General features: G+C 49.1%; 2 protein-coding genes across 32 annotated transcripts in view; one reads left to right on the top strand and one right to left on the bottom strand.

The window, feature by feature from the left end:
* NRAP (nebulin related anchoring protein) overlaps nt 1-15,564 on the top strand; it is a 69,898-nt gene extending 54,334 nt beyond the window's left edge. For 21 of the 31 annotated variants that reach the window (XM_008506721.2, XM_070596977.1, XM_008506678.2 and 18 more), the window contains 8 exons: nt 494-805; nt 6,355-6,459; nt 7,271-7,369; nt 8,679-8,783; nt 12,136-12,243; nt 13,513-13,824; nt 14,605-14,736; nt 15,303-15,564. In XM_008506721.2, the coding sequence (XP_008504943.2) occupies nt 494-805; nt 6,355-6,459; nt 7,271-7,369; nt 8,679-8,783; nt 12,136-12,243; nt 13,513-13,824; nt 14,605-14,736; nt 15,303-15,407 (1,278 nt within the window). In that variant the 3' untranslated portion in view covers nt 15,408-15,564. The remainder of the gene's footprint in view (nt 1-493; nt 806-6,354; nt 6,460-7,270; nt 7,370-8,678; nt 8,784-12,135; nt 12,244-13,512; nt 13,825-14,604; nt 14,737-15,302) is intronic. The other 10 variants (XM_070598582.1, XM_070598167.1, XM_070598314.1 and 7 more) reach the window with 1 other exon arrangement.
* Nucleotides 15,557-20,751, bottom strand: part of HABP2 (hyaluronan binding protein 2) — a 33,736-nt gene continuing 28,541 nt past the window's right edge. The window contains exons 11-13 of the mRNA XM_008506738.2: nt 20,087-20,221; nt 18,590-18,735; nt 15,557-16,182 (exon numbers count right to left, since the gene is read on the bottom strand). Of these exons, the coding sequence (XP_008504960.2) occupies nt 16,018-16,182; nt 18,590-18,735; nt 20,087-20,221 (446 nt within the window). The 3' untranslated portion in view covers nt 15,557-16,017. The remainder of the gene's footprint in view (nt 16,183-18,589; nt 18,736-20,086; nt 20,222-20,751) is intronic.

A 20,751-nucleotide genomic window follows, 5' to 3' on the forward strand; every position in this document is an offset into this window, starting at 1 on the left:
TGGCGTTGCACACGTTGGCGTTACGATTTGCCAGCCGTGTTTCAGCCACTCTGTCGATAGCGTCCATAGCTTTGGGACATGAAGGTGACTTTCTCTTTCCCACAAACAAATCACAGAAAATGTGGACTTCAAATAAATGGGTCCTGTCTTTTGGGTTTAATGTTTTGCCAAGTGCAAACGGATAAAGCACGAGTTTCTCTTTTACCCTTTTTGATAAATTCCTTTTGGCCATAGGACGCGTAGGGGCAGTGGGGCCCTTCCTTTGGTTCTGAGGATCTGGTTTTAATTAGATAGGAAGAACGAAGCGGTGTTTTAATTGTTCATCCCCCAGGGAGGGAGCATGTTCTCAGGCCAACCTCACTCTGGTTTTTCTTATAATCATCACGTCGTTGTGTGAGAACAGGTGATTTTTCTAGAGTCTGCAGTGAAAACGCGCAGGTGGAACTTAAACAGGTCGAATGCCGGCCCCTGACCGGCTGGGCCCCCCTTGCAGTTTCTCTACAGACATGACTTTGTGAAGGAACGAGGGAGGCTGATCGGAGCCCGGAGCCTGAGCGATGACCCCCGGCTCCAGCACTGCCAGCGCATGGGCCAGCTGCAGAGCGAGCATCAGTACAGGAGGGAGGCGGTCGGCAGCCAAGCCCAGTGCCACCTCCCCATGGACATGGTGCACCTGGTCCATGCCAGGAAGGCCCAGGCCCTAGCCAGTGACCACGACTACAGGACACGGTGCCACAAGTTCACGGTGCTGCCTGAGGACCTGAAAATGGCCTGGGCCAAGAAAGCTCACGCCCTGCAGAGTGAGGTAGGGGGTGCCTTGTGGCACAGCAGCCGTTGACCCCCCCTTCCTGCCTAGCCTGGGTGTGCATCTCTGCTTCTTCCTTAGCCCTTCAGGACCCGCCCCCCCCCCACGTAGACAGCGACTTGCTTGGTCTGTGTCATCTAGGTTGGAATCATGAAAGCAATCATTCAGCAAACACTTAGGGAGCACCTGCTGTGTACCAGGCGCCATTCCAGGCCCTGAGGATACAGCAGTCAACAAAAGAGTCAAAGAACTCCTGTGCTCATGGAGCTTCCGTTATATGGGAGGGAGATAAAATATGAAAAGTACTATGTCAGAGGGTGATAGATGCTGTGGAGACAAACACAGCAAGGTGTGGGCTAGGAGGGTGTGGCTGTGGGTGTCCCTGCACACGTACACTTTAAAATAGGGCCTGGCTGGTTCTCCTTGAAAAGGTGGCCTTTGAGCAAAGACCAAAGGAGATGAGGGAAGGGGACAGAGCATTCCTCAGCGTATTTGAGGCAGAAGGCAGCAAGTGGGCGAGTGAGGAGCACGTGGTCAGGGATGGGGTCCGAGAGAGAACAGAGGCTGGACTGTGCACAGCGGGGTGATGGTGATGACAGGAGAGAGTAATTTAACCTTGGCTGACACTTACTGACTGCTTGCCATTACGTCACCCTTGCTACAGCACTATGAGGTGGGGACAGTTGTCACTCCTGTTTTACAGATGAGGTCACGTGGGAGGGGCCAAGGCAGGACTGGCTCCAGAATCCACACTCTTAACCATCCTGCTCTCCAGGAGGGAGCTCAGAGTGGGGGATTCATGCTTCCTACAGCGCAGCTGTAGACACCAATACCCAGAAAGGGGAGGTCCTTTCCCAAGCAAGGGTACCAAGCAGGTTGATGGGTAGCACTAGCCCCTCCCACATCACGGTGGAAGGTTCTAGAGTCAGTTCCTTTGGAGTCAGTCCCATGCCCCTTTCAGGCATCAGTTGCATGAGCTGGGACACAGTAACGATGATAATGTGGTCGTGGAGCACTTACAGAGCATTTAGGGAGCACCGTGTGGCAAGCACTGCACCCCGCAGGCTTGCATGCATAATCTCTCTAGGCCCCACAGCATCCGCGCTCTCATCTTAGAGCGTAACCCATGGGACTGTTTCACATTAACCCTAATCATCCATATCAGGGTTTCTCCACCCTGGCACCTTTGACATTTTGGGCTGGATAATTCTTTGTTGTGGGGCCTGTGCTGTGCATTGCAGCATCCCTGGCCTCCACCCACTAGATGTCAGTAGCACCCCCCTCAGTGTGACAATCAAAAATGTCATCAAATAGTGCCAAATGGACCTGGGGGACAAAATTGCACCCAGTTGTGAACCCATTTCTCTCTGCCAACCCTTTTGATTCTGGTTGCCTTGAGGGCAATGACTGCTCTTGGTTTAGTTATATGGCACAGGCAGAATAGTATAAACACATAATTGATGATTAATTATGATACAATGATTTAATGATCATCTTATTATTAATCATGATTTGCTGGAACTTCAGTATTGCGTTGTTCAGCGGATAGAGTGTGGACCAGGGTGAGTTCATCAGGCCCCACACAAGGGGTATGGTTACTGAAGCGCCAGCCCAAATTCCACTTAGAAAGGCATTCTACTTGCTAGGAGGCCATCCTGTGGCCCCCAAGATTAGCTCATAGCATGACTCTGGTGTCCAACCAGGGACCCTCTTGTCAATGGCCTGTTTCTGGGGAGAAGAGAAACCTTCTAGGGCAGGACAGGCCTCTGAGGAAGATACGGAGGCCACCAGGGAGAGGCGAGGGGGGCCGAGCTGGGAGCCTAAAGATGTAGGAATCCCAGCTTTGTCACTTACTGGCTGTGTGTCCTTGAGTAGTCACTTTGCTTTGTAGGCTCCCATCTCTCGGTCAAAAAGGCAAAGAGGTTCAATTTGATCAGTGACTTCAGATTTTGGGATTCATAGGTAAATGTTTTTTAAGTGGTGGCATCAACATAATGTCAGATTTTTACTTTACTAAGTAAGGAAAAAGAAAAAAAAACCCTACCTCATGCTACTATTTATGTCACTGTTATTTCTGAAAAGAAAGGATATTTTAACACTAAAAAATGTAGGAACAAAAATCTAAAAAGAGGAGTTCTTCCTAAGACATGGTGGTTGGCATTCTTAGACTGACATTTTATGAAATAGGATCTGTATTAAAATTTTGAAGGCTGAGAAATTATTGCTTAATTTTTTTTTTTTTAAAAGATTTTATTTTTTCCTTTTTCTCCCCAAAGCCCCCCGGTACATAGTTGTGTATTCTTCGTTGTGGGTTCCTCTACTTGTGGCATGTGCGATGCCGCCTCAGCGTGGTCTGACGAGCAGTGCCATGTCCGCGCCCAGGATTCAAACCGACGAAACACTGGGCCGCCTGCAGCAGAGCGCGCGAACTTAACCACTCAGCCACGGGGCCAGCCCCATTAATTTTTTAAATGATCATATTATGTGGCATGAATTATTTTTTAAACTTCACATTTGTTAATTTGAGGGGTTGGATTCTAAGATGCTGTGAACAGTAGACCCCACAGTGCCAACTGGGTCTGAGGCTTCAGTTTTCTTGCAAAATCCAATTTCATGCAGTCATGTTCTGTGGAGAAGGAGACAAAGACTCCACATGAGATCGCTCAGTACAGCAGAGTCCGGGCGAGGACCAGGAGCCCCCAGTCCTCTCCTGCCCTCTCTTGCCCAGACCAGAAAGAAAGCTGAGGATCGAGCCAGAGGGAGTCAAGGTTGCTCACCCGTGGGGTGAAGGTCCTCAAAGCCTGGTTGTGCAAGTCATGCAGCTGAGCCGCACACCGTGCCCAGACGGGCTCCACCCTGCGTGGGTGCTGGTTCGGCCACCTCTTCAGTCCTTTTTGAGTCTGCCATTCTGTGCTCCCCTCCCTGATCTCGCCTAGGGTTGTAGGGAGCCCTGGACTGTCAAGGGGACCACACTGACCCCGCCCTTTACAGCTGCATGACCTCAGATAGACTCCTTAAGCTCTCTGGGCTTCAGTTTCCCCATCAGAAATAACAGCAACAACAGTAACAATAGCTGAAATGTTAAATAATAAGCTAATAATAATAGTAAGCTAAAGTGCTTATTCTGGGCCAGGCATTTGTTTAAATATTTTGCATGCACTATCTCATTTAGTATCTAGGCAGGTACTGGTGTTACTCTCATTTTTACAGATGCGGCAACTAAAGCACCTGTAATCTTAGGTAACTTGCCCTGGTTCACAAGCAGGCAGGGAAATGACTTGCTCAAGACCATGCAGCTGTAAGAGGCAAAGCAGGGCTTTCTGACTCCCAGCTCGGTGCTCTTTGGCTCCCCCAAGTGGCTGGATTAGGAAACCAGGTGGTCTGGCTCCTGAGTGTTCTCTTAAAGACTACAGTGTGGCATGCCCAGAGGACAGCAGCTGTGGCTCCTCTGAGAATCTGAACGATCATTTGAACCCCAAAATTGTTCTGTCGATGGGAAGAAGAACCCTCCTTTGCAGGATGGTGTGTGGACTGCGTGAGATCCTGAGTCTAAAACCAACCACACCCTATGCGAGATCGTGATTAAAAGGATTCTTATTAACGTGACAAATGTACCCCTTCTCCCTGCCACCTCTGGGGTGCAGCTGTTTACATTGTTCCTGTTGGAAATCAGGGACCGAAACCTGCAGCTCGTGTGTTTGCAACACAGTGCTCCAAAATGAGGGTCCGGGAAACCCCGTGTGTGTGAATCTGAAGGTGGCTTCCAGGCCTTAATATGTGCAAGGGGAAATAGCGAGACTGCCGTTTGGGGAAGCCACATTCAGCTGGGCAGCATGAGAACGTCACCTTATCTTAGAATCCTTCTTCGAAACCATCTTTGGGTAGCGCTCCTTCTCGACTCTTCTCCTCTCCCCTCCTCTTTTATCGTGAAGTCTGGGGCAGGCGTGTTGTTTTTAGGGTCTGTGTGGCTAGTCAAAGCTGGGCTGGGAGCTGCCATATCAAGAGACAGCCCATTTATAAGAGAGTCGGAGGCGCAGTCAGATCTTTGGGGAACCTGCATCTTGCTTTCTGACTTACCTGCGATTGTACTGTGCAGCTCAACAAAAGGCGAGTTGAAAGAGCGCCCCCCACTTCATCTCGCTTATGAAAGGAGCAAGGCCCGGCTGTGAAGAGGCCCTGTAGGATTATTCTCTCCAACTTAGAAATTTATCCAATTTTCTCTGTTCTTTATCAGAGTGGAAGGAAGGCAAAAGCTTTGCCGGTGTAGACTGAAAGATCGCGGTGTAAAAAGCAGTCTGACTGACATGGGGTTTTGAAACCTGCTCCTGCACCTGAGTGATGTCTCCCTTCGCCAGTTGGAAGGCAGAGTCGAATTTGCACAGGGGCATTAACCAGCAGACAGTAGATCAGAAACGGGCCCTCTTTGAGGCCAGCTGTGAGGAACGCTGTGAATGCTGAAATGAAAGAAAACTAAAAAGGCTGAAAGGCTGATTTCTGGAGTGATATTTTGCGTGACAGCAGAGCTTATATCTAAATTAGAGAAATGCTATCAACTTCGTTTAGATCCAAATTTTAGATTTCCTTCGAGGGTCTTTTTCCACCTTTAAAAATGCCTAATTTCTCTAAAGAGAAGAAAAGCATTCAGGCGACTGCCTCATTGTCAGGAGCAGTGGGCAGATAGAGGAGTAATAATAAGATTTAGGGTTCTGGGAGATGTCTAATCAGACCCATTGTCTTAAAGCACCATTTCTTATTTTCTACCCAAAATGATGCTGTAATTTTAATCTTCTGAACCCTTAAAATGAAAAAACTGGATAAGCCTTAGCGCATGCCATGTAAGCAAATCGTGAGTAACAGTGGGAGGAGGGGGTAAACTGAGGCACCGGAAGATTAACGTGGCTCACACACTATTAGTTGGTTCTATCTACGTTTCTTCGAGTCTTTAGACTCCTGTTATAGTTGTCCCCCCACCCGCCACTACCACGAGGAACAAAACAAATCTAATGTTTCGAGTGGCTTTGCCCTCTGAGTACTCTCAGGTGTTTTCCTGAGAACAGAGGGGTTGTTATGACCTTAGGCATCACAGAGAGAAACTGAGTCACATTTTGGTAAAGTGGTTTGCTCCAAGTCCCAGCAGGTTTGATCCGGAGCTCAAAGCCCTTTTCTCAACAGAAAGTGTGTCAAACATTTTTATTTAGGCAGGTGGTCAATGACCTCACTGGCAGAATGAAACCGAACAGTTGAGCGTGTATCTCAGCTCTTGCTTTAAGTGATCATTCGGGTAGGTCATTCCCTTCTGCTTCGACTCCTGCCAGTTCACTGGGGGGGCCTTCTTGCATCTTATGCATGATCCATTATTTAATTCCTGGTGGAATGCACAAATTCAAACAGTTTGACTTAATGACATGCAGAACGTGCTCCGAATGAAGATGTTGAAATGTTGTGAGGAAGCGTTATCACGAATGCTATTACAAATCAAGGATCTTCTTGAAATGCTCCAACAGTCTCAGACACTCTGCTGATAAAAGCTGATGCTTTTCTTCCTGCAGTTGCGCTACAAGTCGGACCTAATGGGCATGAAGGGGACAGGATGGCTGGCGCTGAGATCCCCACAGATAGAGAGTGCGAGGAAGGCTGGGGAGCTCATCAGTGAGGTACCATCACCCTGACTCTACCATAAATGCAGCCTAGCATTTATTTCCTCCTGAAGAGGGAATCTGTTTATGGCTGGAGAGCCCAAGAGGGCCCCATGGCCACTGGACTCCCAGTGTTTTTCTGGGGCCATTTGCAACCACATCCCAAAATGGAACAAGAATTCTCTTCAAATGAATTCACTCACTGGAGAGTTAAAGGCATGTTCCAAATTGGGCAATGAAAGATGGTTGACGCTTTAGAAGGTTCTCAGTGGATTCGTTATACACAATTATGATCTAACCTGGCCCGTTATTTTCATGGTGGGGTGCAGAATGTGCCACCCACCTACTGCGTTTACTGAGAGGGTCCAATGTCCAGGGGTTATCTGATTTCAGATGGTGTTAAAAGTTGCACAGGTGGTTACATTAACTGAACTCTCCACCGTGTTGATGACCTGGAGATTCTTGCCTGAGATCCCCTCAAGGGTGGCACCACCGTCTTCAGTTTCTTCATAAGAGAACTTACTTGGGCAGGTCCGAGCAGGGCCACACTGGTGCTGAATCCTGCCCCCCACTGAATTCCTTTATTGTGATGAGTTATAGTATTTTGCAGCCTCTTATTTTCAAGAGAGTAAATACCTGTAGAATGTTCCTTGTCATAGAGGCGGCTTGGATCTCCTCCGTATCCTTGTGAGGTGCTCACCACAAAGAGAGACTTGTTTTCCAATGATGTCATTGGTGTATTTGGTCCTGAGTAGGTGGGAAGAAGCTGCATCCAGAAAAATGCATGATGTTTGACGGTTTCTTGGGAATCTCTGTCTTCCCCTTGCAGACCAAATACCGTAAAAAACCAGACAGCATCAAGTTCACCACGGTGGTTGACTCTCCAGACCTGGTCCATGCCAAGAACAGCTACATGCACTGCAATGAGGTGGGTGTTTTCTTATCAGTCATCCCAGGTGCACAGTAGTGGGTAGTGCCACTCAGTGGTCAGTGCTTAAGACACCAGCTCTGGATAGATGTGAGTGCAAACCTTCTGTTACCTGGGTGATCTTGGGCCAGCCACTTAATCTCTTCTAACCTCCATTTCCTTAGTTGAAAGGAGGGTAATGATAGCAACCATTTCATAAGAATAAGTGAATTAAATGAGGATTAAGTAAATTAAAGTACATGAAGCTTTTAGCAAGTATCTGGAACACAGTAAGTCCTCAGTAAATGCCCCTTATTGTGGTTTGATTCATAATCCTAACAATAATAACACTATTATCGATGATCCTTACCAAGCACTAGGTCAGATACGTCTTAATTGTTGCTAGATGGTAATGGAAGTAAAAGTTTAACATGACGCAGTTGGAAAAAAGAGAAAAAGAGCAGCTACATTAAAAGCTGCTTTCTGCTTTTACTCTCTGTATGATTTAGCCCTGTTTTCTCTCTCCTGTTTGTGTTTTGAAGAATAGGAAGTTAAATATTTTTTCTCCAAAATTGTCCAGGGATTCAATTCTCCACACTCAGTGACGAAGCTGCCCCATCCTCACACAGAGTCCAAATGTTGTACTGACCAGTTTGCATTGGCAGAGCCCAAAGCGAATTCGGGAAAAGATCGAAATATTAAATATTATATTTCCCTCTCTAAAAATAGATGAAACTCAAACATTTCCTAAAATTATTTGCAATTCTTAACTCGCCGCTCTAAAAGTAGAAACTAAGATAAAGCTTGAGTTTTAAAATTGTATCTTCCTGGGACCCAGATGCACTATGAAAACTTTAATTTTCTGAGCACATATTAAGGCATTTTATAATAAAAAGATTAAGTACCTGTTGTGTCTTCTTATTACTATTAATGTTAAACAACAAAGGTATTGAGGCATCGTGTTACTAGTAAAAAGCTTGTCTGGTGCTCAGTTGTGCAAATTCTCTGAAATATCCTTGTAGCTTATACTGTTTATAAAACACACAGGTAAAGCCAACTAGCATGCTGGTTTGTGGCCCGTTTGGAGCAGATCTCAATGGATATTTTAAACAGGCTCTATTTAAAACCAGCCAGCCCCGCCTGACCCTGGCCACATGGGCCCCCTCCATCAGACGGAGGGTTCTGGAAGGATGCTCTCCATGTGCAGCGTTAGGTTCTGCTCCCACGGTGGGCTCTCAGGTGGGAGGGGCAGGAGGGGAGTGGGCCTGCTTTCCCCTATGACGTCAGCAAGTGCTGTCCTGCGTTTCCTATGAGCCTGTCTTCCCCGCAGCGCCTGTACCGGTTGGGGGATGCGGAAGCCCTGCACAGGTTCACCGTGATCCCCGACCACCCTGACTTCGCCAGAGCCCGCCTCAACGCGCTGCACCTGAGCGATGTAAGTGACCCGCTGGTTCCTGTCGTGTGCGCCTGTTTCTGTGAAATTGTCTGTGCCCAAACTGGATTTGATTTGTTAAAAAAAAAAAATCCTAGGAAGGAGGACTTGGAACAGAAAGAGTGGGACTGAGAGTGGGACCAACTGCATGTGTGACTTTGAGTCACTTTCCTCGCTGGGCCTCAGTTTCCTCAGCTGTCAAATGGGGAAAGAGCTGTGCTAACTGACACCTGTGGCTCCTTCCAGCTCTCACAGTCTGATTCTGGGCCTGGTTTCAAAGACCTCAGTCGTGTGCCAAGTAACCATGAGGGGAGTGGTCCCCTGGCCCTGCAGGTGTAGACACCGGCTCTACCTGCTGCCTGGACGCGTCGCCTTGGCCCTTCAGAGAAGTGGAACTTTGGAGACGGAGTGGCACGTTCTCACTCTGCAGTTTGCAAAGATGCTGCAATTGTAGCCCATAGGGTCCCAACACAATTGGCTCCTTTGTGCGTGGGCCTGTGGCCTCCTCCACTTTAGTTTCCCTCAGATGTGTGCCCTTTGCGTGCATAACCAAGATGCTGTTTCCTAAACCCAGGCTTGTTGTTAGCAGGGGTTGGAGGCCCCTGGTTGTAATAGAATAGGCGGCCGCTCTGCCAGCAACGCTGTGATCCTGGGATAACAGGTAGCGAGGCGGTGGAATCAAAAGACGTTGTCAGATCCGAATTACACAGGCTGAGTGTGTCGGCCTAGGGCAGTGCGGGGCCTCCCAGAGTCTGGCCATTCTTCCCTCCCTGGCCTGGCCATTGTGTCCTGGGGCTCCGTGCAGATCAGCAGCTGCTACTGTTCACCCCAGAGGTGGCTGCCTCGCAGGGGTTGGCGAGAGGCGCCTTCTAGTTAGCGTGTGTATTAGTTTGTTGCGTTTGTAAAGCCCTGTGGGATCCCACGCAGTGAATGCGATGGTGCTTTGTAAATATGAGTTATTATGACCATTTGATGCTTTTGAGGGATGCGTGAGGGATAATTTTAGAACAGCAGCTCTGGTGGGCTGACCTCCATCTGGGGAAGCAGGACCTCCCCCTCAGCAGAGTTTGGACAAAACATCCATCTCATTAATGCTTCAAGGATGGGGGAAGGCAAAGCCTCCATCTGAGGAACTATTGGAGGCCCCTAGCCCTGGAAACTGGGATAAAGCTTCCGGTCCATTTGGGGCCCAGCTTAAGGAGGACAGCCACCCCAGGTTGGTGACAGAAGCATCTTTCCTCTCACAAGGGACAGCAGTCTGTAGAGTCTCGGAGCTGAAATTAGCTGCCAGGGCATGCGGATATGGAGAACTCATGAACCTCTTTTGAAAGAGCACTTCTTCGGGGGCGTGTGGAATACGCACAATTGGATCAAGTGCTCTGTGAGGAGGATGTGGAGGGAAAGTGACCTTCCTGGGCAAAGAAAGCCATTGAGATGTGTAAGGCAGCCGAAATAACTAAAAATCAAATGACTCTAATGTGTGAGGATGAGGACAAAACTGTGCCCACTGTGATAAAGAAGAGGAACGCCCAGGGTTCCGAATCAAAGAGCCTACGGAATCTAAAGGCTCCCAGTGGCAAGGCAAAAACCTCAACCGAATAAAAAAACTCAGGGAGGAAGTGATGACAATCAAGCAAATAGTACACAGGGAGAAGTTACCAGGAGGAAGGGAGTCAGCACCTTGGGGAGAAGCCCAATTGGGGCCATGCTCTCTGGTTGACCCCCCAGTTATTGAGATGCGGAAGCTGGGGTGCATTGGACACCAAAGTGGGGTGGCATTGGAGTTGGACATTGTGTGAAGTTTGGTGTCTTACCCAGCCCAGATCCAGTGTGGAGGCTCTTATTAGGGAGGCGCTGACGGTCCCCTTGCCAGGGACTGATAAAGGTTTAATTCTATTTGTTTCTCTAATGTTTGTGGGGCCACCGTAACAGGGAGCATAATGCAAAAGAGGATAGTTGGTCTGCCATTTTCTGAATGCCCCTTCCCTTCTATATATCTCTCAGTCCTGCCTGCTAAACTCGATAGCGAGCCAGCAAATCTAATCGCTGGGGCCCTGTTTCAGATCCAGCCGTTAGGTGATTACCCTAGTGATGATTGGTTCTGTATTTCTAGGCCCTTGAACACGGTAGGTCTTTGGCTCATGGTTTGTGGTATTGGATGTTGAAGTTCAAGGTGACAATGAAGGTGAAGGTGATGACAGACAGCACTACATGAAAATGATGAGATCCACCATGCTTGGCCCAGGCACTTTGCGGTCCCCTCTAGTTGCACGCCCAGCTGTGGAGTGGGTGAGGCACTGTGCTTGGTATCTGCCACTCTTCCTTTGCTCAGTGCTCCCGTCTGCTATAGAACGGAGCCTCAGCCTTGACCTCTATTTCCAAGTGACAAAAGTAAGGTTCTTAAGGGCCCCTGATCTCCTGCGGCTCACGGAATGAGTGAGTGACCGACACAGTCTGGGGCTGTCACTTTGTCCTCTGCTGGTGATGGGCCTCACCTGCTGTCTCCCTTCTGTGTGGCTGAATAAAGGACAGCCCTCCACTGGGACCTCCAGATGACTCCTTTCATGGAGCCATTCCCTTATCTTGAAAAATAATATTAGCTACGTGAATGCACGGGAGATTTTGATGCCTCTCTTGGTGATGTGGGCCTACCTGGGGACTCAGAGGGTGTGATTACAGACTCCCGGAGGATGTGTGAGAACAACTTGAAAAGGGGAAAAATGAAAGAGGAAGATGTGAAAGGCACGGGTCAGAAACTCGGTCAGGTTCTTGACAATGAGTTTCATTCAGGTGAAGGCCCTTCCCTCAGGGCAGGCACCAGGAGAGCAGACGGGAGGCAGCCTGCTTCATAGCCATGGTGCCATGTGGCATCAGAGGCAGCCGAGGGGCCCCCAGGAAGTCACTGGAGCTAACGAACACCTGGGAGCCGAGACCTGAGGAACAGTACTTTGAGCGTGTAGGAAGAAACAAGGTTCTTGAACTTTGAGTTCTGGTGCCTCGAAGCTGCGAACCTGAGGCACTGAAAATGAATGCAGCGACAGGAAGGAGTGGGGTGAGGGCCTCTGATACCATGGGGTGTAGCGAATGAGCCAGACCCACAGACTCCAAGACCCACAAGAGCAGGGCCTGATGCTCAGGTTGAGGGCTTAGAGCTGAAGCCCTTCATGGCCAGCGCCCCCAATCCCAGAGCTGGGGAGGTCCTCAGGATGGACATGGGGCCATGGGCTCTGCCATTCCAGGCACCAATAAGGCAGGAGGCATGTGTTCTGGAACTGCTCCTGCTGAGAACCAACAACATGCCAGACATGGAGTTACTCACTCCCTGCTCACTCCTTTCCTTCTCTCCCTCATCTAGAAAGTCTACAGAAACTCTTGGGAACAGACCCGGGCTGGCGGCTATGACTTCAGGCTGGATGCCATCCCGTTCCAGACTGCCCGGGCGTCCAGGGATATCGCCAGTGACGTAAGACCTCGTGCTCTTTCTCTCCTTCTGTCACTGATAGGTTTTGCTCTGGTTTTCCCAGTTCTATTGAAAGATAAACTACCAGGAACCAAAACTGTTTAGTTTTTAAATAGTGTTTAGTATTTAAAGTGATAGAAAAAGACATTATTTTCTAGAATCTTAGCCAGAAATTTGGAATTGGGGAAGGTTGTATTCCCACTCCCTGTCTTTCAAGAGAGGCACTCTTAAAAGTCGAGGCACGTGTACCTAGAAGTCAGTGAACATGTAATTGATTTGTTGATACACAATCAAGGGACTTCTTTTAGCTGAAGTGCGGTGTGACAGGGTAGAAACAGATTAGATTTTTCTCCTTGATTGACTCGAGTTCAAATCCTGGCTTGATCATTTATGGATTGGCTCTGTGGTCTTGGGCAAGTTGCTTAAATTCTCTGAACTCAAATTTCTATATCTATGAAATAGGGATCTAATACTTGTCTCCTAGGATTAATGTAGGAATGAAAACAAAATGATTTACCGTGTCACACACATAGCAGGTCTTCCAAACATGGCAGCTATGATTATTGAAGAGGAAGGTATCATGGACTAGCTATGTGATCATTCATGAATGGCTTGTTCTTAGTGCACAATGAGATAAGTGCAGAAATCAAGAGCAAGCTTTTAGAAACATAATAGCAATTAGACATTATAACATCCAAGCACGTGACTGGTGGACTCATCTGGTTGAGCAGGATGGAGGCTGCTTGGGGAGTTATCAAATGCATGTGGTACCATACATACTACTCACATACAATGGGGCCGCATGTTGGACTTAGATGGATTGGAAATTTATAAACAAAGTGAATCCAGTCCTTCACTATAGATGGTTTGAGGAGCATTGGACTGGGTCCCTGAAAGCTGGAAAGAATCAAAGGAAGAGAGACTGCTGAGAGAATGGGCCCACTTCTCTTCCTGTTGGATTATTAATTACAGCAGCAATAGTACCAGTAGCCACCACTCAGTGGGCATGAACCTGTGCCAGACGTGAGGCTCAGCCCCATCTCGTTGAATCCTCTCACTGTTCCATGGGGTGGAGGCTCATTCTCCCATTTTGTCAGGTGGGGAAACTGAGGTTCAGAGAGACTTAGTAACTGGCCCAAGGCCACACAGCTAGAAGGTAGCAGAAGGAGACACAGATCCCTACTTGAATCCAAAGCTGTGCCCTTAAACCACTGTTGAACATCCTGTGGACTGGCGCCACCTGTGACCCACCTCTGCTCCTCTGACCTGCAGTTCCGGTACAAAGAGGCCTTCCTCCGGGACCGGGGCCTGCAGATCGGGTACCGCAGCATCAATGACGACCCGAGGATGAAGCATTTCCTCAGTGTCGGCAGACTGCAGAGTGACAATGAGTACAAGAAGGACTTTGCCAAGAGTCGGTCCCAGTTCCACAGCCGCCCAGACCAGCCCAGCTTCCTCCAGGCCAAGAGGAGCCAGCAGCTGGCCAGCGACGTGAACTACAGGCAGCCACTGCCCCAGCCCACCTGCGACCCAGAGCAACTGGGCCTGAAGCACGCACGGAAGGCCCACCAGCTTCAGAGTGATGTGAGCTGCCCCCACCTGCCTGGCCGAGGCCATTCCTCTGGTCCTTCCTAAGAGATGGCTGCAATCCCACATTCCATCTTACCTCTGGGAGGAGCCAGGCTGAGAGAGAATCCAGGACACCTAACACTTTAGTGCCAGAAGGAATCAGAATAATTGCAATTTATGGAGTCCTTATTGTGGGCCTGGCTCTCTGCCAAATGCTTTTCAAGTGCTGTGCCACATAGCTCTCACAACAACCCTGTTACTGCCCCATTTTACAGATGAGGAACCTGAGGCTTAGAGAGGTTAAGTGACTTCCTCAGGATCACACAGCCAATGAGTGGCAGACCAGGGATGTGAACCCCATTTGATTTGATGTGAGAGCCCACGTTCTGGATTACTATGCCATACACTCTCCCAGGGATCTTTGTAGCTCCCTAACCCAGCCCTTGAACTTTCTCTGGGAGGAAACTGAAGCCCAGAGAAGGAAAATCACTTCTCTAAGGACACAGAACAAGTTAATGGAGGAGCTTGGACTTGAACCACGTCTCCCCACCCTCTGCCCCCATTTTAGCTCCCATCATTGATGGAAAGATGCAAGGGATAGTGACATGCTGGCCCAGCTCACAGCACATTGGGTCCTCAAGGCCAGGGAGTTCCTACTTAAGATGAGTTAGCTCCCCTTGTCCTGGCTTTGCTGACAATGACATAGTCTCCATCTCACAGTGGCCTTTTTAAGCTTATCTGCTCTGTGGCCAAACCCTGCTGACATATTCCTCTTCCTCCCCTCCTTCCCCCAAGGTCAAGTACAAATCGGACTTGAACCTGACCAGAGGTATTGGCTGGACACCTCCTGGCTCCTACAAAGTGGAAATGGCCCGGCGGGCTGCGGAGCTGGCCAACGCGAGGGGCCTGGGTCTCCAGGGGGCTTACGTGAGTAGCAAGCTACAAACCCAGCCCGGATGGCAAGGCCATGGGGAAAGGCAAACTGATTGTTTCTTTTCAAACTTTATTTTTGGCCAAAGGTCAGCTGGCTCTAAAGAGGTGTGAAATGCAACTCGAGCAAGGCGCCTAATTTCCTGGGTCTGAGATGACCAGGCGATGACCCCCGGGTTAAATTCCTGCAGGGTTTTCTGTGAAGTCACAGCCATTAGTTGTGCGGAGACAAGCCTACCAGGGCTACAGCAATCCCAGGCCACAGCAGCACAGGCCGTGCTGACTGCTTGCTCGTTCCGTTTGCAGAAAGGGTCAGGGACTTGCTGTCTACAACAGTCTGGGTTTTGAACCCTACTTTGTTCAGAAGAAAGACACCACATCTGAACGAGACATTGGCTTTGCTTCTTTCTTATTCTTGCCTTGAGGATCTTTTTTCTTGGAGGAGGGAAAAGGAAGGGGAGGACGAACATCTGAAATGCTCCCGGGGCATCTTAGACAGCTTGTCCTGTGGGAGAGGGCGGGAGCTTCATTTTAATTTGGGGACGTATGTTTGATTTCTGCAGGGGGGGCCAGAGGCTGTGGAGACTGGAGAGAATCAGAGGGGGGATGTGAACCCGGACGCCGCTGAGATTCTGCACGTCAAAAGGAGGAGGGCTCTGCTGTTGTGAGTGAGCGGCGTCCACCCGGAATTCTTGAGAGAGAAGCTGCAGAGGAAATTTGCACGCCAGACATGCTTACCTGCCTTCAGTTTGGACGAGCTGTAAAAATGGCGCACTAGCCCATCCCCTGATCTGCCTTTATTAAAATAACACCTCTCTGAAAGCAGATGGAGAATGTTGTATTTTTGGTCCTCTATCTAATACTGAGAAGTGGGTGGCTGGTTCTGTTGCGTACCTTGGGTGTCTGGGAGGAGGAATAAAGATGTAAAGTGACTCCCACCCAAGCTGGGCGTTCTGAAATCCTGCATTTACAAATGTCCAAGGTGAAGGCAGTCTGTGAACACTGATTTTTCTAGAAGGTACACTTGTTCGAAGGGAAGCAAACATAATATATTTTGGGTTGATTCTACCGTTTCTTGGGTTACCCAGGAGGGAGCCTGATGAAATGGTGGAAATGCTGGTCCAGGACGCCCCAGGCTGGGCAGCTGTTTTCTCTCCTTAGAGCATGGACACTCCGCTGCATGGCCTCCTGGGGGCTCCAAGGGTGTCCTTTGCTGCCCGCGAGGCCTCGCCTTGTCTGGGTGCTGTGGAACACAAGCTCTGAGGTTCGGAAGACATCTTAGAAACTAGCCTCCCTTTGCATGGTGGCTTTGATCCAATTCAGGAATTTGGTAACTTGAGTGTAGACCCCTGGCTTCTTCCCACATTCCAGGCCCCAGCTCACTATCCCATAGACATAGTAGGTGCCATTCTTCTCACAGGTCAGAGGGCCTCCAGAGTCACCCTAAGGCAAAAGGACATATGAGTTCAGCTTTGAGAATCAGAACACATTCGGAGGCACCCCCCACCTTCTGTGAGGCGATGCTAGGGGTGATGGGGTGAACTCGTGGCCAGCTGCAATGGGCTTCTCTAGAAAGCAGTGACAGGCTCTTCCTATGCCTCACGTGACACAAAGCTCTGGAGGGAGAGAAGTGAATACCAACCCACATCCCTGAGTCAGGGAGGGCTTGGCAGAGAAGCCGCAGGGCCGGGGTCACAGCACCGTGGTCCCACCCCCACCTCCTGACTCTTAGTGAGGACTCAGCCACACAGGTATTATTTCTGTGAGTTCTTAGGAGCCCTCGACTTCTTGTTCTGGCAGGGACCTGGGGGGGTGGGTGGGGTGCCCTATTTGGATAGAGCTCTCCCAGAACCCGCAGGACGCACACAGGTGGGGAGGATGGGGCTCAGAGGCAGCGAGGCCTAGATGTTCAACGTGGTGTATGGGGTTAGATGTTCTGGGTTCCAAGCTGGACCTCGGTTTCTCACACTCTAAACTGTGCATAGCAACAGAGCCCACCCCGCCCCCAGGGTTCTTGTGAGGATTAATGTTTGAAAGTACATGGGACAGTTCCTGGTTCAGATTAAGCCCCCAGTTGAAGTGGTGAGGATGGCGATGGTGAGGAGGCAAGCAAGAGGGTGGGAGCTCTCAAACACACTGCAGTTTACGCTCTACAACGGATCGATTTTTAATGACTTCTCTCTTTTAATCTTAGCCACGACCTTATGATCTTATGGATACGTTATTTCCATTTTATAGGTTAGGCACCTGAGATGGGAGAATTATCCTGCTGCAATGGACTGATTGTTTTTGTTCCCCCAAAACTCCTATGTTGAAGCCTAATCCCCATGTAATAGTATCAGGAGGTGGGGCCCTCTGGAAGTGATCAGGCCATGAGGGTGGAGCCCTCATGTGTGGGATTTGTGCCCTTATAAAAGGACCTTAGAGAGCTAGCTCTCTCCCTCCACCATGTGAGCACACGAGAAGTCTGCAGTCTGCAACCCAGAAGAGGGTCTCGCCAGACCTTGGCCATGCCGGCACCCTGATCTCGGGATTCCAGCCTCCAGAACTGCGAGAAGTAAATTTCTGTTGTTTAAGACACCTAGTCTGCAGTAACTGGTTATAGCAACCTGAGCAGACTAAGCCACTAGGTTTAGACTAGCCTCACTAAGTAAAGGACAGAACCAGGTTTCAAACCCACGACTGTCTGTTTCCAAAGCCTACAGGTGCAGCCCTTGCAATACCCAGGCAACTGAACGGTCTGTTTTCTCTCTCCTCTTCCAGAGGCTTAGGCAAGTCACACCCATCTGCCCATAGCCCTCCTTTGAGTCGGTGGACGTCTGTGGCCCCTCGGGAAGGAACGGAGGATCACAGTAGAGCCACAAACCCTGGAGAGAGTGACTGTGATTTCCCTTCCCTAAGTGGGCTCAAGGCTCACAGATCATTTTTGGGTTCCTTTGTAGGAGGAACTAGGATTTGAATGTGTCCGTGAGGGGCTTCCTGGACAGTCACGTGCTTTGAGAGGACAAGAGGCAGAAAATTCCAAATTTAGCTGTCCCCGGGAGTCGAGGAAGGACAGCTTCCTGTGTGATGGGGCCCCTACAGAGAGAGGGACTATGGGGAGTGTGCTTTGACTTGGGCCCAGGGCCAGAGGTCACTTCAGCATCGGTAGATGGAGCCACCACCATCTCCCTCTCCAGCAGACTCTGAGTCACCACAGGCCTCAGCAGCTTGGGGGCCCAAAGGTCCTGGACTGGGGGGAACGTCAGACAGGTCCTAGGATGGCCGTGGCCACAGAGGAGCCACTCAGCCACTTAGTTTGCTGGAGCTAAATGTCTCTCTCTCTCTCTCACACACACACACACAATTAAATCCTAATGATAAGTTAATATTATGGTGAATTCTCTGGGCCTCTCATCTTTCTCCTCGTAGTCACTGGTCTTTTGGACAGTTCCCTGCTTATTGGGACTTTCAGACATGCTGCCCGGCACTGAGGCCAGAAGTACCCTCTTCACATTTAAACACAGTGGAGCAAATTGCTGCTCTGCTACTTACCACCCAGGGGCTACAGGCCAAGATAATTCCTCTAAGCATCTGTAAAGTGGCGATAATGACATCCCCTTCACCAGAGTGTTGTGAGAATTAAATTAGCCAATGACCCCAAAGTGACCGCTGTGGTTATTATGCTGAGGCATCCTGGATTGATGTGGATTCAGATCTGCCAGAGGACAGATGTGTCCACCTGTGCCTTAGCTTTATGGCAGGTGGGCCTCTGAAACTGCCTCCCAGCCCAGGGCTCTAAGGGGCCTCTGTGCCCAGTGTGAGATCCTGCCAGCCTCTCCTCCTCCCAGTGCCATTCGGAATCTCTGACCTGGCAGGAGTCTTGCCCAGGCTTCTGAAGGTTTCCTGCACAAATCATACTGTCATCGATCATGTGGTCGTAGAGTCGGCGGGAGTTGCACAACGTATTGGCGATCAGCTTGACTTTGGCATCCAGGAGCTGGCGGGACCCTTCCCCTGGGGGACAGAGAAAAGAGGTGGCCACTGTGGGGACCAGGGTGGCACCTGCCCCACCAGAAGCCAGCAGTGGTAAAAAAAAAAAAGGGCTTCCAGCTTGAGTTCAGGCAAGAAGGAGTTTGCCAGGAGATGGGCAGAGAGGCCTCATCTTCCAAGGTTGGGAAATTCCTTCTAAGCTCTTTGCGTTAAGCCTTTACCACGCCTTTACAGACCTTTAGTGCTGCGCTTATCACAATACGGCAGAGTCATTTATTCCCTCCTCCGGCTCCCCAACTACACTGTGAGGTTGGAAGGGCAGGCCTGGTGTCTTAAACCCATCTTTAATTTCCCATGCCTGGCAGAGGGCTAGTGTGGAGTTGATTCTTGATGGTTGATCTTCTAGATTACCTGCTTCCCAGAGCAGACATCTCATCCCCTAAAGAACCTCTATTCTGCTCAATCCATTCTGGTCGGCATGGTGATGTTGAAAGGTTTAGATGGACTACAATGAAGATAGCTACAAAAAGCATTTTCTGGTTAACCCTAAATCCAGAAACCTTCTTTCCCAAAGTCTTGTGACAAATTTGTATATTACATTTTACTTTCTTCATGAATACAGGCCTATTTAAAGTGACTCGTGCTTTCCCATGATTAAGGACAAGATCTGGGGGGAAGAGAAATCTACTTTAAGTATTTGAGGAAGACTTGAAACACACTTCTGAATTTCATATATTAGAGCATATAATCTTTTAGTACTATGAGGAAAGTAACCCTTTGGTTACTTTCTTAGAAAAGACCAAATCCTAGAGACAAATCCATAGCTTGATTTAACAAAATTTTATAGGATGCTGGCTATGTGGGGAACCCTGACCAAGGCACTGTGGGAGAGACAAAGATGAGCAAGACTGACTCCCACCCTCCAGGGGCTGACTTAATGAACATCTCTAGAGAATTCTCTCATCTCCTATTGTCATGATTCCAAAGATAGGGGGTAAGTATGGTTATTGGGGAACAAAAACTCAGCTGTCCAAGTGACAAAGCCAAGAATCTAACGCAAGTCTGTCTGACTCCAAATCCACCTTCATTCTAATCTACCTATGGGAAGAAAATGGTCTCCATGGATACAGGACCATTGCTTGATGAAAGTCAAGGATCTAGGGGTGGGGGCCAGGGACAGACATGGAGTTCAGGGAAGACTTCTTGGAGGTGATGAGATTTAACTAGAGTCTGAGAGTTGAGGTGATCTCTTTCTCTTGATAGTCCTTTTTCAATATAACACTGATTTCAAGTTCAGAAGGGCAGTTGAGTTTGACCCTTTCTTCTCTGGTTGATGTAGCTCACCTGTCTCCGGAAAATGCGTGGCCACACTCACCTGTTTCTGTAACACCCCAGCCAGAGATGTGACACTCAGTCCCAGAGGGAAAGGGGTCATCGGGCAGACATACAGTCTTCACGTATTTGGACTCCAGGGCGCAGTGACCATCCACTGGCTTTAACTTGAGCAAAGCTGGGTAGAGAGAGAAAGGTAATGACTTCCTGTCTGTCAAAGAAGCATTAGCTTGAACTTGACTGGAAGGTGGTCATAGCAAAGCCTCAGTCCCAATGCCTAAAAACTTCTTCCTCGGTCATTCCATTCTTCTAACTTCTGCCTGAGGAGGAGTAACCCTTCAGGCTGAGAGTAATATCAAGAAATAATAGTTGAGTTTGAAATAATTTCTAATTCACTTTTTAAAAATAGGCTTTAAGGGAGAAACAAAGATATTGAGGAAGGAGGGAGAGTGAGAGGTCTGTGAAGAGAGAAACAGAGCAGCAAGCAGCTGAAGTACAGTATTGCCCGCCGGGTGCCAGATGTGCATGGGGACACATTCGCTCATGTCACTTGACACCCAGGAAGCTAACAGTTGTACATCAGTGCTCCCTCTTATGGAAGAGGGAGCTGAGGCTTAGAGAGGTAAAGCTGGCTAGTCAGTGGGGGAGCTGGGATTCAAGGCTGAGCTCTTTCCACAACACAACATTCCTAGCATCTCTTCCTCTCAA

The sequence above is a fragment of the Equus przewalskii genome, chromosome 1 (assembly GCF_037783145.1).
Source record: "Equus przewalskii isolate Varuska chromosome 1, EquPr2, whole genome shotgun sequence".
Lineage (NCBI taxonomy): Eukaryota > Metazoa > Chordata > Mammalia > Perissodactyla > Equidae > Equus > Equus przewalskii.